At 41.2% G+C, this 17,825-nt stretch overlaps 1 protein-coding gene across 1 annotated transcript; it reads left to right on the top strand.

Moving 5' to 3' along the window:
• The first annotated feature begins 1,393 nt into the window (after window positions 1-1,393).
• KRT28 (keratin 28) lies at window positions 1,394-11,405 on the top strand. Its single transcript, XM_006832599.1, has 8 exons — window positions 1,394-1,843; window positions 2,458-2,540; window positions 3,385-3,541; window positions 6,369-6,530; window positions 6,611-6,736; window positions 10,356-10,573; window positions 10,937-10,992; window positions 11,263-11,405. Exons 1-8 carry the CDS (start codon window positions 1,394-1,396, stop codon window positions 11,403-11,405), a joined length of 1,395 nt encoding a protein of 464 aa, XP_006832662.1.
• Window positions 11,406-17,825: the final 6,420 nt, after the last annotated feature.

The raw sequence follows: 17,825 nt of genomic DNA, 5'->3' as shown, positions 1-17,825 counted from the left end.
CAACGCATTAACCCACAGTGCCACACCAGGAATCCCTTGACTGTACTTGTGGCCAAACCACCTTATTTATGTGTCTTCCCTCCAGAACCTGACATCAAGTTTTCCTGTCTCTCTTTTTGCCTGTCCTCTCTAGCTTCTTCATTCCCACACTTCTTGGTCACCATCTCAAATCCCTGCTGCTCGGATCACTTTCCTTTCAGCTCAGACTTCCCTCACACACACTTCTTACTTATAACACCAACAATAATAATGGCTGCTATTTACTGCATGCTTTCCACTGTTCTAATCAGGCATTTCCCCCAATACTGTGTGTGCTTTTCCAAAACGTTCACACTGCTTATGATTCATCTTCATCTGGGACAGTTCACCAGCACCTCCAACTCAATGGGTCAAACGGAATTCAGAACCTTCCCACCGATCGTCTTTTGCCTGTATTCCATATTCCAGTTCATCTTACCATGGTCCTCACAGTGTCTGAAATCATTTACCTAAGACTCATCCCCAAATCTGTCAACTTCAAGACCTGCCAATTCTATCCAAGTCCTGTCAACTCCATTCTCACTGATACTATTTGTTTCTCCTGACCGTCTAGCTTCATTTAAACTTGATCATGTTGCCGCCTGCTCTTTACTGAGGATTCACTGCAAACTCTTCAGACTAGCACAGAAAGCGAAACATGATCCAGCCTCTTCCTGGTCTTGACCAGACATTCCTTAGATGCAGTAGCTGTATATTTTTCATCTCCGCGTTTAGCACCATGTCTCCATGTTTGCATTTAGCATTGAAGATAGCACTTAGGATTTAATCATAGCAGCACACATTTAATAAAGGAATGAGTCCAATACTTCTGTCATCTCTAAAGGTAATAAAGAAGACACTCTCAATGATAAGATCAGGGAAGTTGCCAAGATATTTTTAAAAATAATACTTTATTTTTTACTCTGCTAATTTATGTCTGGGGTAAATAAGGTAAATGAGACCCTGCTAGAGCTCATGGTAACCTATCACAAGCATGCCAACTTTAAAATTTTTATAATACCCTGCATCAGATAAGGATGGTATATTCTTAGGGTCTAGATGAAAGTAAAGAATTACTCACTCAAAATTAGAAGTTAAAATAATGAACTTAATATAGAACTAACCCTATTATATTTAAGATAACAAATATCCTGAAGCAATACCCAGGGATGTTAGACATTAATTATAAAGAAATCACCCAATTATACATAATTTCATGCTAATCTGAATGATGCCATTTTTCTTTTGACATACATAACTCAATAGAAACACCCCAATAATTGTGTATAAAAGTCCAAAGAAGTCAGTGCACAATGTTCTGTCTTCCTTTGATGCTATAGCTCTCCACAGCCAAGGTGAACTTTCTCATAAGAACATGTCGCTCCGATTTTCTAGTGGATCCAGGCGTATTTGCTTACGTTCTGGAACTGGATCTGCCCGATCCCCCAGTGGAGGGCCAGGCTTTGCAGGCAGCAATGCATGTGGCAGCTCTGCTGCGGGAAGCAGTTATTCCTGTGTCCTGGGAGGGCCCTTGGGCAGTACTCCTGGTGGGAGCCATGCTAGTGGTGCCCTTGGAAATGCTGCTTGTGTGGGCTTTGCTGGAAATGAAGGAGGACTTCTTTCTGGGAATGAAAAGGTGACTATGCAGAACCTCAACGACCGCCTGGCATCCTACCTGGATAGTGTGCGAGCTCTGGAGGAAGCAAATGCTGAACTGGAGCAAAAAATCAAGGGTTGGTACGAAAAGTACGGTCCTGGATCTTGCCGTGGACTGGACCATGACTATAGCAGATATCACCTAGCCATTGAGGATCTTAAAAATAAGGTGAGAAATCACAAATTTGGAATTATTCACAATATTCAAAACTAAGAATTACCTAGCCACAGATATGGGACTACAACAAGAAAAGTTTCATAACTGTTCCATGTCTTTGATACTGAACTGCATGAGTATTTTTTTGATAAATAATTATACCTATTAGTTTAAAATAAGCATTTTCATTTATAAGTTTCAATATATTTTAAATGTGACTAGTCAGCTTCTGGAGATTCATGTTCACCCAGGGGTACCTCAGAAGAAAGGCTTGACCATCTTTTTTCTTTAAAAAAGCAGCCATTGAAAAGAGTGTGGAGTATAGTTCTAGCCTGACACACATGGGGTCAGCATGAGTCATAACTGGATGGCAGTTGGGAGAGTTTTAAGTGTTCATTTTGGAGTATATTCAGAGATAAAGTATTAAATTCTAAGAGTTACATGAATGATGTGAGAAGACATCAAACCCAATCTGTAATTTTTAAATTATCTTTTAAGTATTTTGATTGTTAATTAAGGAGGAAAATTTTTATACAAAAGATGCACTGTGTAACACTCTATTTTCTAAAACAATAATTTAGAACAGCAAATTCATTTGGAATGTCCTCCCTTCTGATTTCTCCTAGATTATCACTTCCACTACTGCTAACGCTAATGTCATTCTGCAGATTGATAATGCCAGACTGGCTGCTGATGACTTCCGGCTAAAGTAGGTGGCTGAAAGGATTGTATTCTAGAAAAAGGATCCTACCTATTTAGCTTGTTAAATAAAATTTCAATTGTATCTCAAGTAGAATAAACTATAACTTAAAAGTAAAAGGAACAAGGGATTTGTGTGATTACAGTCAAGAATACTAAAAATATCTACATATTGATTGTTGTTGTTATTAAGTGCCGTCGAGTTGGTTCCGACCCATAGCGACCCTGTACAGGGTTTCCGAGGGTGTAAATCTTTACGGGAGTAGAAAGCCTCATCTTTCTCCCGCGGAGCAGCTGGTAGTTTCGAACCGCTGACCTTACGGTTCGCAGCCCGATTCGTAACCACTACGCTACCAGAGCTCCTTACATATTGATTAAAGTCTTGCATATTGATTAAAGTCTTGCCTTTCTATGCCTGCCTAAAACAGCGCTAGGTACAAAGTAGGCGCTTGGTAAATGTTCGTTGACTTATTAACTAAAGTAAAATGTTAAAATGGTATGTGTTAATTTCATTGGGCGGCACTATTAGAATGCATGGGAATGAATAAGGGCTCATCACCAGCACTTAGGGGTCCTGGTGCTAGAGGATAATGCACTGGACCACAAGGCCGGCGGTTCAAAACCACCAGCTGCTTCTGGGAAGCCCTAGACAGGGTCGCTATGACTTGATGACACTTAACGACAACAATACTGCACTTAATTGGGTAGGAAGTGGGGGACCTTTCTTTGTACATTTTTATTTTATTTGAGTTCTAACTAATTTTCTAATTTTCAGTTTAAAGCAATTGAGATTTTATTTTTCAATTCCTTGACGTAGTCTAACTCATACTAAAACTCCTATTATGCCCGGCAAGGTATGAAAATGAGCTCGCTCTTCACCAAAGCGTTGATGCCGACATCAATGGGCTCCGGCGAGTGCTGGATGAGCTGACGCTCTGCAGGACCGACCAGGAGCTGCAGTACGAATCCCTGAGTGAGGAGATGACGTATCTCAAGAAGAACCATGAGGAGGTAGGAGAGGCTTTACTTCTGGTCAAAGCACAACTCTTGTACATCTTAATGCTTGTGAGAACTTACTGCAGCAGTAATTTATGCTCACTGGAATCATTCCAGCAATGCCAGGACATATAAAGAAGCCCACCTTCTCCCATGCTCCTCTATTCCCATGCCCAAAGAAATAGAGATGAACAAAGGGCTCTGCACCCTTCCATGTTTCTTAGACTGATATGACAATCTATCCATTTGACAATAGTACATTGTTTTTGTATTAATGTAATCATCTTTCTTTAAGCCAGATTAGTTCATTCATAGGGTCTTCTCAGGGTCTCTTTTTACCAAAGACCTCTCTGACCAGAGAAGAGGTCACTATGCTTTCCACTTTAGTGCCTGGATTTATTTTAATATTGGACTTTGAGCAATAACAACATAACCATTTCACACTTAATACCAGACTGCTTCACCACCCCCACCACCGCCAATTTAAAAAAAAAAAAAAAAGATTATCTTAAAAGTAATGCCAAAAGTTTCCAAAACAATGGATGAGAAACAAAATTTTTCAGACACACTACATTTATCACAATTATACATACACACTGAGAAACGAAGTATCCTATCATTGGCTGTTTGAAAGGAAGTATCCTATCAAGTCAGTTCTGACTCATAACAACCCTGTGTAGACTTTCCAAGGAGCAGTCGGTGGGTTTGAACTGCCAACCTTACAGTTCTAACAGACCTTGTGGTCCAGTGCATGATCCTGCAGTACCATACCAGAACATCATTAGTTGGAGATTACTAAATCACCAAGTCCCCTTACTCCAAATGACAAAATTGATGAGAGATATTAAAAAGAAAAAAACGTAAAGTTCAAGAGAGACAAGGAGAAGGAAGATAATCAATAGAGCAGAGCCCTGGAATCGTCAGATAACCAGAGTAGAAGCAAGAGAGGGAGACGCAGATCCAAGAACTGTAGAGACGGTGATGTCATGCCAAGGAATGAGTATCAGGGAAGGAAGAGAAGAAATAGTAACTACAGCAGGTAAGCAAACTAGAAGAAGCATCCAGCTACCACCAGGATCACAACAAGCTCCACAGACCCTTTCAAAACATATCCATGCAAGGAGGTCCCTTTGTGCCAAGGATGGGGAAAAAAGCCACTCACATCCCAACGTCCCCTGACAGTATTATATTTTCCACACTCACCAATGACCAGTGCCTTTAGTGACAACTTCAATTTGTTGATTTCCAAACTTTGACAGCAACAAGAATTTTTCTTCAAATGGAATCGCACATAAAACCCAGAAACATAGAAATGTACTGAGTCTTTTACTTTTTGGTAGACATTGGAAAGCCACAAAAAAATGGTAAAAATTCATTTAAAAAAAAAGGTTTAATAAAGTAGAGCTAACCGACTCGAAGGCACTTAACAACAACAACAACAACCATGATAAGAATCCAACAAAAACAGTTCAGCTGCAACGGTTAACTACCTAAAGGACTTAAATCCAGAGGGTTGGTCTGCTTATTTGTCCAGAAGGCCATTCTCTGACGAGGTCAGACAGCTTAATGATTTTATCTGGGGCACATCCTAAAGAGGCCATGTTTTGTTGTTGAGTGTCATTGTGTCAGTTGTGAACCATAATGACCCTGTATAGGGTTTCTGAGGAACGGCTGGTGAGTTTGAACTGCCAACCTTGTAGTTCAAACTGATCGGGTACACCAGTGTTTTATCCCACAGCACCACACTAGGAGTTACCAAGGAGTCCTGGTGTGGTGCTGTAGGAGAGTGTACTAGACTGTAGGGTAGGTTCGAACCACAAGGTCAGCAGTTCAAACTCACCAGCCACTCCTCAGACACCTTATTTAGAGTCACTATGGGTCAGAACCAACTTGACAAGCATAGCTGGAGTGCCCTTGTTTAAATCACAGCTCTTGACAATATTAAGTAATTTAAGTGAGTTACTTTACCTCTGTGTGCCTCCACTTTCTAATCTGTAAATATACCTAATCATGCATGCACACCCACCTGCTACCAAACTGATTCTAATTCATAGCCACCCTGTAGAACAAAACAGGACTGCTCCACGGGTTTCCAAGACTATGCACCTTTATAACTTCAGAGTGTCACATCTTTCTCCTGCAGAGCCGCTGGGGAGTTCAAACCAGCTCAGTGCCCGATACTTAACCCACCAAGGCTCCTACCGCATAGAGATGGTAAAAGTTTTAAATGAGTTAGTGCAGATTAGCTGTCGTCTCTAAGATATAAGCTTAGGTGGTAAGGACATTTACTTGTCTTTCCTACCACTCAGTTTCCATCACCAGAATCTCTACCTGCCATATAGGAAAAGACTGGGTGGTTTAATCACACTCTGATCTTTGTATTTCATCATCATTTAAAAGAATAGAGAGCTGCTCTTGGAGTAACATGAGTGCTTATTAGTGTGTGTGTGTGTGTGTGTGTGTGTGTGTGTGTGCTCGCCCACATGTGTTTGTGTGTGTATGGTTAATGAACAAAGTAATTAAGTAACTACTTAAATAGATTGTTGGCATGAATATAGATAGAATAAGTTAAAATTTTTGTGTGCTGTGAATTGTACATCCAATCTAAGCCACAAACGTTGAGACATTAAAGCTATGTTTTTGAAAACACTCAGACTGCACGCAAATATAAAATGTGTCCTGGCGTCACGCTGTAAGACAAGCACTGGACAGCTAGCCACAGTTCAAACCCACCAGCTGCTCCTCAGAAACCCTATCCAGGGTCGCCATGAGTCAAAACGGACTCCATGGTACTTAACAATAACAACCACAACAAAGACACTTACTCCTGTCCCCCTCCCAGGATATGAAGGCTCTGCAGTGCGCAGCTGGGGGGAACGTGAATGTGGAGATGAACGCGGCGCCGGGAGTGGACCTCACGGTTCTACTGAACAACATGCGAGCTGAGTATGAAGACCTGGCAGAGCAGAACCGCAGGGATGCCGAGACCTGGTTCAACGAAAAGGTGAGGCCAGCCTAGACAGCCCTCTGGTGCCCTCTGGTGGGCACAGGTCCCATTTAACCTGCGTGTGCCTGGTCTTTTAGAGTGCCACCCTCCAGCAGCAGATATCTGACGATGCAGGAGCAGCCTCCACTGCCAGGAATGAGCTGACGGAAATGAAGCGCAGTCTGCAGACCCTGGAGATTGAGCTGCAGTCCCTCTTGGCAACGGTAGGCAAGAGCTTGCCTAAGAGGAAACCCTTCCCTTCTTCTTTACTACCGCTTTACCTGCAAATACGTAACTGGGTGTAGAAGAGAAAAGGTAAGGCCGAAACAGAGACACTCAGAAAGAGAGACAGATCATTTTCTTCCTCCCCGAGACCACTGATGAGTCCCTGGTTGGTGGTTCAAGTCTACACAGAGGTGCCTTGGAAGAAACGTCTGGTGGTCTACTTCAAAACACTCAGTCAGTGAAAACCCCGTGGAGCACAGTTCTACTCTGACACGCATGGGGTCGACATGTATCAGAATTAACCCAATGGCAACAGGTTAACTAGAGATCACCGGTGATGTCCTTCTGGGCCAGCGGTCAGTGGCTTAGTGCCCTTTTCATGAAAATAACCAACACACCGCATAACTACTTCCTCTTAGCCTCACAGCAAGCAGAAGCAGTGTTGGCCCACCCGGAAATCAAGGGTAGGTCCCACAGAGCAGAGAGCCAAGCCTCAAACCAGCATCTCCTACCATGGGTGAAAATACATCAAAAGTCGTATTTACTTACCATCCAGCAGTGAAAAAGAGGGCACACATCTGAATCCGGAAAGTGTAGTGTCAGCCTCTTCACCCCAAGTGTCCAGGCAGATGTCCAATCTTCACACATACCCCTCCACAGGCACCCAGATGACTTCAAAGGTTACCATGGAGATAACCCAAAACCATTCTCCCTTTCTGAGGTGTGAGCTGACAGCATCTGAAAGGAATGATTTTAAAGGTTATAGCATCCATGTCTCCCAAGGAGTCCGACTCCCTGAGGACACCAGGTTAGGACAGTTTGTGAATGCAGTGAGACCACAAGAAAGTCCCAGTGCGCTCTTACTTACTATACAATATTTAAACTGGAAACTAGTTTTTACCATTGAGTGACTCCAACTTAAGCTTTGAACCTTTATCACTACTGCCAGGTGGTAGCGGAGTGCTCCAGGAATCTGCCTTGTTCCCCACTCCCGTCTTTCATGCAATTAGAATCTTAAGGGCCCTTTCCTGCTGCTACAGCCTGAGTATGAATCCTCCCTCTCTCAGCTATTCTGAAGGAAAGAAATTCCTGAGACACCATGGTGTAGTTAGAGGGCATGCAGCTTGGGCTCAGAGAGAATCCACAGAAGCCCGCTCACCACACAATAGAGCTGCATTAGAGAATGGTGATGGCATGCTACCTCACTTCCTTTTGTCACAGGAGGAATTCTAAGCTCAGCCTTCTACAGTTTAGAACACAAATCATTTGTAAAAATCAGAGCTACCTAAATATGTAAACATTTCACATGCTTCCTGTAATATCCAGACTTCCAAGTTCATCATTTCTTATTTCCTCATCTACAACACAGCCTTAGCAGCAGAAGACTAAATTAAGATGCTGTCCCCTCTGATTTATAAGATTATTTTAAAAACAGTTGCTGTCGAGTCGATTTTGACTCATGGTGATCGTGGTGACCGACGTGTGTCAGAGCAGAACTCTCCTCCACAGGGGTTTTCAGGTGGATTCTTCAGAAATAGACCAACAAGAGACTCCTCTGGGTAACTTAAACCTCCAACCTTCCAGTAAGCAGCCAAGCGTGTTAACTGCTCACACCATCCAGGACTCTACAGGAGTATTGTTGTTGTTGTTAGGTGCCATTGAGTCGGCACCGACTCATAGCCACCCTATGCACAGCAGACCGAAACACTGCCCGATCCTGGGCCAACCTCACTACTGTTGTTGCCACACTTGAGTCCATCAATGCTGCCACCTGGCCAATCCATCTCTTTGGGGGTCTTCCTCTTTTTTTCTGACCCTCTTCCTTACCAAACATGATCTCCTTCTCCAGTGACTGGTCCCTCCTGACAATATGTCCGAAGTATGAGTTAGCAACCTTAAAAAGAGATGTGATATGAGGACACATCATCAGGGAAATTACAGATTTGAATAGCCAAGCAGACAGCACCAGGGCAGGCTGCCCTGGGCCTCTCTTCCAACTAGTTGCTTCACCTTCCCCCTAATCATCCTGTTTGCCTTCTACTCCTATGCCTGGAGAGCCAGCAGCACCCACATCATATCTAAATCACTGGTTCTCAGTCCATTCAGCCCAATGTCTGTCCTTTCTGATCAATACTACATAATTCCCCCTTTACAATTTTAGACAATATAATCAATGTTGTTTTTGCTGTTGTCAACCTGTATAGGGTTTCCCAGGAGTGGCTGGTAGTTTTGAACCACCGGCCTTGAAGATCAGCAGTCCAGTGTTTTTTCCTACCAGCACCACACCATATAAAATCACCATTTATAATCAACATAAAACCAATAGATAATATAAATTAGTAAGGACACACAATTTTTTCAATCATGAGAATATAATGTCATGTTGTCATTGTTAAGTTCCACTGAGTCGGTTCTGACTCATAGCGACCCTGTATAGGGTTTCCCAGGAGTGACAGGTGAGTTTGAACCACCAATTATATGGCTCAGAAAGACTTTTCAGTCCTGTGCTTATCCTACAATGCTACACCAGGTATATATATACACACACACATATATATATAAAGACTATAAGAGAAGTCTTTTAAAATGCAATGTACATGATATGTAAACCTATCCATCCAACTACTGTAGAGCATTTCATGAAACAGATGGAAGTTAGTGCTTTCTTTGAATAAATACGTTTTATTTTAAACTCTAAGATCTGGAGTCACTCTACACAAGAAGTAAAGAAAGATGAAAGAGTGGAGTGTAGGTGGACACAAAGATAATAATCAATGTCAAGAGAAGTAATAACTACCCAGACATATTTCTATATGATAAGGGAAAGAGGAAAATTGCCTTAATTGAAGTAGGGATAAACAACATGTTAAGACAAATTACAGACTATGGAAGCAGAAATGAGGAAGTTTAATACTCATAAGAGTAGTTTCAAATAATGACCGGGCACCGTCTAATGAGCTGGAGTAATGACAAAGTGTCACAGGGAGTCTGTCTCGTGTCTTGAAATCCTACCCATGTTAAGATATTCATTCAGTCTCAAGTGCTTAATTAAAAAGGTCTTTGGTGGATGGCAGAAAACTGAGAATGGATCAGAAAAAAAACAACAGCACAAAAGGCTTTGGAAGGTGATGAGTATCCCCTCTGGACAGTAGAAAGGACTGAAAAACAACAGGCAACCTAAAATACACAAAAATCCAATAATATGAAAAATCCAATAACATTACCTAAATATCATAATTATCTAGTGGTTGTTGTTGTTAAGTGCCTTCGAGTCAGTTCCAATCCATAGCAACCCTCTACAGGGTTTCCAAGGAGAAACTGGTGAGCTTGAACCAGTGACCTTGTGGTTCAAACCAACTTTGCAGTTTAGCACATTCAAAGCCCTCAAGAAAAGGGCCACATATCCCACTTGCCCAGTCCAAGTCAGGACCTCCAGCGTGCCTGGATCCCACCTAGTAAATGCCAGTCATGTCCTCTCCTCTACACACTTGATTGTGACAAGACCCACAAATATCCACAGCTCACCTAAGGAGAAGTGTTGCCCCTCTGTGAGAAACATGGGTCCACCTATCCTTAAAGGCATTTCATCCTTCACTTTGGCACCTTCTGCATCCACAGAAACATTCCCTGGAGTGCTCCTTGACTGAGACCGAAGGCAACTACTGCTCCCAGCTCGCCCAGATCCAAGCTCAGATCGGAGCCCTGGAAGAGCAGCTACATCAGGTCAGAACCGAGACCGAGGGCCAGAAACTCGAGTACGAGCAGCTCCTCGACATCAAGGTCCATCTGGAGAAGGAGATCGAGACCTACTGCCGCCTCATAGATGGAGATGGAAAGTAAGTAAAACCATGTGAAAATCCAACTTTACCTGCTGTAGTCCACAACTGTAGGCTCCCATCCACTCTCTACACCTCCAAGCCTTTTCTTTTTTTTTAACCCATTGCAGAAAAGCAAGTCTATTTTATTGGGCCTCTGTTGGCATCTCTTCAACATATTCTGCATCACAGTATCTTCCTCACCTGCCCTGGGCAGCCACTGTAGTATCTACAGAAGCCCCAACTTGTCCATGTTCATTCTTGTGAATTTCGAGATCCTTCCCCAAAACTTTATCCTCCATTCTCTTCATATTTATTCATGATTCAACGAATATTTGTTAAGTTAGAATAACAAGAAATATAATTTTTTTTTTTTTGTAACAGTTCATGTTCCAAATTCAAGAGCTTTGGAGCAGGAAATACAGGGAATACATCTAAAGGTAATAAAATCTATTTCTCTTGCATAAAATATTTTTATATTAATGACAATCATGTTCTATAGGAACAGTCTATAAGAAATTTTAACTAAAGTGCGCTTAACTTAACCTAATATTTTATATGACTAAACTATTATTATAGCTATTATTTTTAATTATAGTTACGCTTTCACCAATATATATATATATAATTATATTGCCACCAGAAATGGAATTCTTTGCCATATAATCTTTCAAGTTAAGTATGTCTGTTCACATAAGTTTTATTTCTAGATTTACCCAAAACCACACTAGTAAAGACGGTGGTTGAAGAGATAGATCAACGTGGCAAAGTTCTTTCATCGAGAGTTCATTCTATTGAAGAAAAGACATCCAAAATGACCAATGGCAAGACAGAGCAAAAAAGTCCTTTCTAGGGGTCTTTCTAGTGGGGGAAAAAAATAGGGGAAGGGTCTTGTACAGCTGCAAGATTACAAGCATCAAGTAGGGTAAAAACACTTTCTACTCCTAAAGATAAATTAGTGAGCAAAAAGTGTCTGTTTTCCTAGTTAAATTTCTAAGATGCTGAGTGTTTGTTTTCAAACAAATAAAGTTGATGCTCATTCGTTTCCATTCATTTATGATCAAATAAATCATGCTTTGTAATTTTTCTATATCTAAATAAAAGGAGCCCTGGTGACACAATGGTTAAGCACTCAATTGCTAATCAGAAGGTTGGCAATTCAAACCCAGCATCTCTTTAGGAGGAAAAGACCTGATGCTCTGCTTCTGTAAAGACTGCATGCTTATGACTGAAAGATACATGAACGGATGTTTGCAATCATTCGCCATTAGAAGGTATCATCTCACCCAGCATAATAGCCAAGTCCAAAAATAAACAGAAAACAACAAATGCTGGTGAGGGTGTGGAGAGACTGGAACCTTCATACACTGCAGGTAGGACTGCAAAATAGTTCAATCACTGTGGGAAAACAGTATGGCGCTTCCTTAAAAAGTTGTATATAGAAATACTATAGAATCCGGCAGTCCATACCTTAGAGAAATAAGAACCATGACATAAAGAGATGTATTCACATTCATGTTCACTACAACCTATTCATAATAGCAAAAAGAGGGAAACAACCTAAGCGCCCACCAACAGATGAATGGATAGACAAAGTGTGGTACATACACACAATGAAGTTCTATGCATAGTTAAAGAGTAACAATGAATTTGTGAAACTTCAGAACATGGATGAACCTAGAGGATATTATGCTGAGTGAAATTAGTCTATCACAAAAAGGCAAATACCAATGCTGTAAAAAGTCCAGAAAAGGTTTACACCACAGAAAGACTCACTCTTCGAAGGGGTGAGAGGGAAAGGAAAAGTAAATCACTAACTAGAGGATAGAGACAGGGAAAGGCAAAATACAATAAGGAGGGAGGGGGCCGTCAGCACAAATGATCAAGCCACAGGAAGATGCTGGGAGGAGCACAAGAGTCAAAGGTATAAAGGTAACTATGATTACATACATACTCCTACAATAACATTAATAGCAATAATCGACAAATGGATACATACATAAACATGCAAGGCGAACAGATGTAGGAAGACAAATGGGACTACATCCATGAATGTATAGGATAAGCACCAGACTGCAAACCACAAAGTCGGCAGTTCAAGCCCACCAGCAACTCCATGGGAGTGAGATGAGCCTTTCTGTTCCTGCAAAGATTTACATCCTCGGAATGTTGCTATGAGTAGAAACTGATTCAATGACTTAACAACAAAGAGTGGATAAATAGATAGACATGTAAGCTGAGCAGGTGTGGGAAGGTGAACCTACGTTGGACAGATGATATTTCTACATATGTATTTATATGTGCTGCAAATGTGTCCAGGAATACAGTAGTGCATATTGGAGTCCTGGTATAGAACTGTGAGATTAGAACTGGACTGCTAACCACAATATCATTTGTTCAAACCCACCAACTGCTCCTCGGAAATCCTATACAGGGTCCATATGAGTGGGACCGTTCAACTCGATGACACTAAACAACAGCAACAACATAGAGGCAGTGACGAAACTTCTTAGCCAAACACCTTGAGGAATGAGTCACTGGGCCTGGAGGCTCAAGATTATAGTCACAGGAAACATCAAGGTCAGCTGGTATAACATAGTCCACAAACATCTTACTTGGGTGAGTAGCTTGTTGTGGTTGTTGTTGAGTGCCGTGGAGTCAGTTTCAACTCATTTAGACCCCATATGGAGTTTCCTAGGAGTGGCTGGTGGGTTTGAAACACCAACATTATGGTTAGCAGTCTAGTGCTTATTTATACTGTCTCTCCAGAAATCCAGTAGGGTCTTAAAAACATACAGCCATCAAAGTGAAACTATTGGTCTTTCCCTATCCAGAGCAATGAAACGTGAAGAAAATCAATGGCATGGGAAAACAATTAGTCCAAGGGACACTGATGAACCACATGATCCTAAACTCCATGACTCTGAGATCAGAGTTAGATGATGTCTGGCTACTACTGCTGACTGAGCTGAAAGGGATCTCAGTAGGAGATCCTCCATAGAACGGGAAAAAAACATGAAACAAAACTCAAAATAATAAACATGACCAGGCTAACTGGTCTGATAGAGACTGGTGGGACCCCTGAGACTGACCCTTAGTCACCTTTCAAACCTGGAACTGAACTCACTCTTATGGCCCAACTCTCAACCAAACAGCATACAGGCCTGTAAGATGAACAATAACACCAGGGAGGTATGCACTCTTTAGAACAATCTAGCATACAAGGTAAACAAGGCAACAGATATCCAATGGTAACACTCAGAAGGCAGGATGGGATAGGGAAGGAGGATGAAGGGAAATGAAACACAGGAAGGAAATGACAAGAGTGCTGCTACATTGGGAGGATTGTAATCTGGCCAGGGCCATAATTAATTAAGGAATTAAAATAAATAAATTGAGACATATTAATTGAGGAATTAATATAAATAAATGAGACATGGGGAAACCTGTGCATGAAGAATTCATTGTCTTTGCAAAGCAACAATGAAATACTTTCTTTTCTTTTTCTTTCTTTCTTTCTTTCTCTCTTTGGATGGCAGAGCCACAAAGATTTGTTTTATTATTTTTATGCACAGACCCCTAGTTGAAATTTTTCTCTTGTTAAAACATTCTCTGAGTTATTCATGATTTTATTAGTATCCCTTTTACTTTAGATTTTTGACTCTCCTACACTATAGTATATTTTCATTAAAAGTTAGAAGCCACACATTAGCTACATTTTATTCTACTTGCAATCTTAGGTAGTTTTAATACTTATATTAACAATATTCTTAAGACCGCTAGGAGACAGGACTTGTCAATTGAATTACTGCCAGCTTAGGTTTAGTGATTGTAAACATTCTTCCTTGTAGCCTTAGTTTAAGGCAATAAAGAATCCTAAACGTGAATAGCCATAAATAAGGGCTGTGGGTACAAGAATTTCTAAAAACAATTAGATAAAGGCTATGGGTATATACAGATACTAAATAAAAAGTCTGACTTAGACGTTCTTAAATTAATGATCAGTAAATTAGAGAAGTTGTTTTTCATAACCTCAGTTTCCCTGATAAGTGATGTTTTTGTAGGCTATAAACAGATAGAGTATGGAAGAAGTTAATGGAGAGTTAATTGCACCTAACAACTAAAATTCCCGTAAAGATTTACACCCTCGGAAACCCTGTACAGGGTCGCTATGGCTCGGAACCGACTCAACGGCACTTAACAACAACAACAACAACAACAACAACAACAACAACTAAAATTAACAAGATTTAACAGACAAAGGTTAAGAAACTGTGAAGGTTAACTTGTTTCCCATAGAAAAGAATAGATTTATGTATGAACAAATGTTTAACTAAAAGGTTTCAAGGCGCCTGAATGTCTCCTATGCCTTGAGATAATGTTTTTGCTGTAACTTCTCATCCCTGTTGTAAATTTAAGAATTGTAAACCATAAGGCATGTGCCTCAAGATAGATTGTACCTTAATGTCATTGATTACTATGAAAGCAATGTTTTCTGTAATGGTATATAAGGGGGTTGTAAGATAGAACGAACGGAAAACAGAGAACAAAGAAGAAGGAGGTAAAGAAGGGAAGAAGTAGAAGGGATGAAGAGAAGGAAGAAGAGAAGATGGGAAGTAGAAGAATGGGTGGAAGAAGAATTAGAGGCAAGAAGTAGAAGTAAGAGTAAGTAGAGGAAAATAGAACGAGACAAGAATGGAGAGAATGGAAGCTAGTAAAGGGAGCAGGAGGGGAGCAGGAGAGGAGAGAAGGGAAGCAGGAGCCAGGGGAGGGGAGAAAGGAAACAGAAGAAATGAACAGGAGAGCAGGGGAGTAAAGAATGAGCAGGACAGTAAAGAATGAGAGAAGTAGAGTATTAGAGTAGCCATTGTTGTTGTTATTGTTAAGTGCCGTCGAGTCGGTTCCGACCCATAGTGACCCTGAACAGGGTTTCCGAGGGTGTAAATCTTTATAGGAGTAGAAAGCCTCATCTTTCTCCCGCGGAGCAGCTGGTAGTTTCGAACCGCTGACCTTAAGGTTCTCAGCCCGAGTTGTAACCACTACGCTACCAGCGCTCCTTAGAGTAGCCATAGAAATAATAATAATAAAGCATGTAATGAGAAGATTTTGAATTTATTATGGTCCATGACTCCATAATCCGCCGACGCCGCATCCGCTTTCGGAAAAACCCTGGAATAAATCTGCTGGGGCTGGCTCCCGGCAGTAATCAATGTCACAAAATGTGTGTGAATTGCTCAATGGAAAACCAAATTCACTCTGTAAATTTTCACCCAGTTCACACACATAAACACACACACACACATGGATTACAGCACTGGAAACTTTTGGGGGACAAATCTACTCGGTCCTATAGAGTGCCTCCAACTGCATGCAACAACAAATTCACTCCAAGACATTTATGGACTACATTTTAATTGCTTTTAACTCTGATTTCAACAATAGTCAATTCCACATGGAATATAATGGCACTTGAACATTAAACATTCCCTAGACATCTCCTTTAAATTATACCATGTCCTGGTGTGGCACTGTAGGGTAAATATTGGACTGCTAACTGCGAGGTCAAGGAGCTCTGGTAGTGTAGTGGTTACGAATCAGGCTGCTAACCTTAAGGTCAGCAGTTCAAAACTACCAGCTGTTCCGCGGGAGAAAGATGAGGCTTTCTACTCCCGTAAAGATTTACAGCCTCGGAAACCCTGTACAGGATCGCTATGAGTCGGAATCTACTCCACAGCACATAGCAACAACAACAATTGCGAGGTCAGCAGTTCAACCTCACCAGCTACTCCTCAGAAACTCTATTCAGGGCCACTATGAGTCAACAGCACTTAACAACAACAACAGCAATAAGGCCTTTGTGGAAGGGACCCTGGTGGTACCGTGGTTAAGAGCTCGGCTGCTAACCCACCAGCCACTCCACGGGAGAAAAGGCCTGGGAATCTGCCCCTGTAAAAACGACAGCCTAGGAAACGAACTCTATGGGGCAGTTCCTTTCTGTCATACAGGGTCACTATGCGTCAGAACAGACTCCACGGCAACAAGTTTGGGTTTGGGTTTTATGTCTGCATGGGTAAATAATCTAGAAAAGTCCAGAAGTTCTATGACTAAATAGTTTTACTGCTAAACTCTGCTTTCCTGAGTTTTTACCTACCTATAGACTGTCTCTGAATGTCCTATTGTTGCTGTTAGGTGCCGTCGAGTTGGCTCCAACTCACAGCAACCTTATGCACAACAGAAGAAAACATTACCCAGTCCATCCAGCACCATCCTCACAATCATTGTTAAGCTTGAGTCCACTACTGCTGTCACTGTGCCCATCCATCTCTCTGAAGGTCCTCTTCTCCGCTGACCCTCTTCTTTACCAAGCATGGTGTGTTTCTCCGGGGACTGATCCCTCCTGATAACTTGTCCAAAGTATGAGAGATGAAGCCTCGCCATCCTGGCTTCTAAGGAGCGTTCTGTCTATATTTTTTTCCAACACAGATTTGTTTGTTTCTTCTTCTGGCAGTCCATGGTAATTTTAATATTCTTCTTAAATACCATAACTCAAATGCATCAATTCTTCTATGGTCTTCTTTATTCATTGTCCAAGTTTCACATGTATATAAGGCTATTGAAAACACCATGGCTTGGGTCAGGTGCACCTTAGTCCTCAAACTGGAGATCCAGAAATTGGGGATTAGGATACTATCCCCCATATAAATGATGATTTCTGGGAAGATCCACAAAATGAGTCCCATGTTAATGACTTTTTTCCTAGAGCAGGGGTCAGATAGTTAATATTTTATGCTTTGTAGTCCATAATATAGTCTCTGCTGAACCTACTAAACTCATCCATAAACCACAACCCACTGCCATTGAGCTGACAGCAACTCATAGCACCCCTATAGGATTCTATAGGGTTTCCAAAGCTGTAATCTTTAACCACTGCACTACCAGGGCTCCTTAATTTAGACACAGACAACACCTAAATGTCTGTATCCCAATCAAACTTTATTTGTGAAAATTGTAATTTGAGCTGCAAATAATTTTAGATGTCATGAAATATTCTTCTTTTGTTGTTTGCTTTTCCAAGGAATAAGAAAGACAGATGCAAATACTATTCTTAGCTCCCAGGCTATACAATAAGATATGGTGGACTGGAAATGGCCCACCAAACCCTGTTCTAAGACTTGGTTGGTTAGCATGACGGCCATTGGGTCTTTTTTTTTTTTTCCTGAATCAAAACTTATGGTTGAAATTCCCAATAAATATTAAATGACCTAAAAGAAGA

Source organism: Chrysochloris asiatica, unplaced genomic scaffold (genome assembly GCF_000296735.1).
Source record: "Chrysochloris asiatica unplaced genomic scaffold, ChrAsi1.0 scaffold00007, whole genome shotgun sequence".
In the NCBI taxonomy this organism is placed as follows: domain Eukaryota; kingdom Metazoa; phylum Chordata; class Mammalia; order Afrosoricida; family Chrysochloridae; genus Chrysochloris; species Chrysochloris asiatica.
This window is presented reverse-complemented; position numbering and strand designations above follow the sequence as displayed.

Bases quoted from the DNA above. Each gene is read 5' to 3' on its own strand.
- KRT28 (XM_006832599.1), top strand. From the start codon at position 1,394: ATGTCGCTCCGATTTTCTAGTGGATCCAGGCGTATTTGCTTACGTTCT. The intron at 6,737-10,355 runs GTAGGCAAGAGC...CTGCATCCACAG, and splicing joins TGCAGTCCCTCTTGGCAACG to AAACATTCCCTGGAGTGCTC. The intron at 10,993-11,262 runs GTAATAAAATCT...TTTTATTTCTAG, and splicing joins TACAGGGAATACATCTAAAG to ATTTACCCAAAACCACACTA.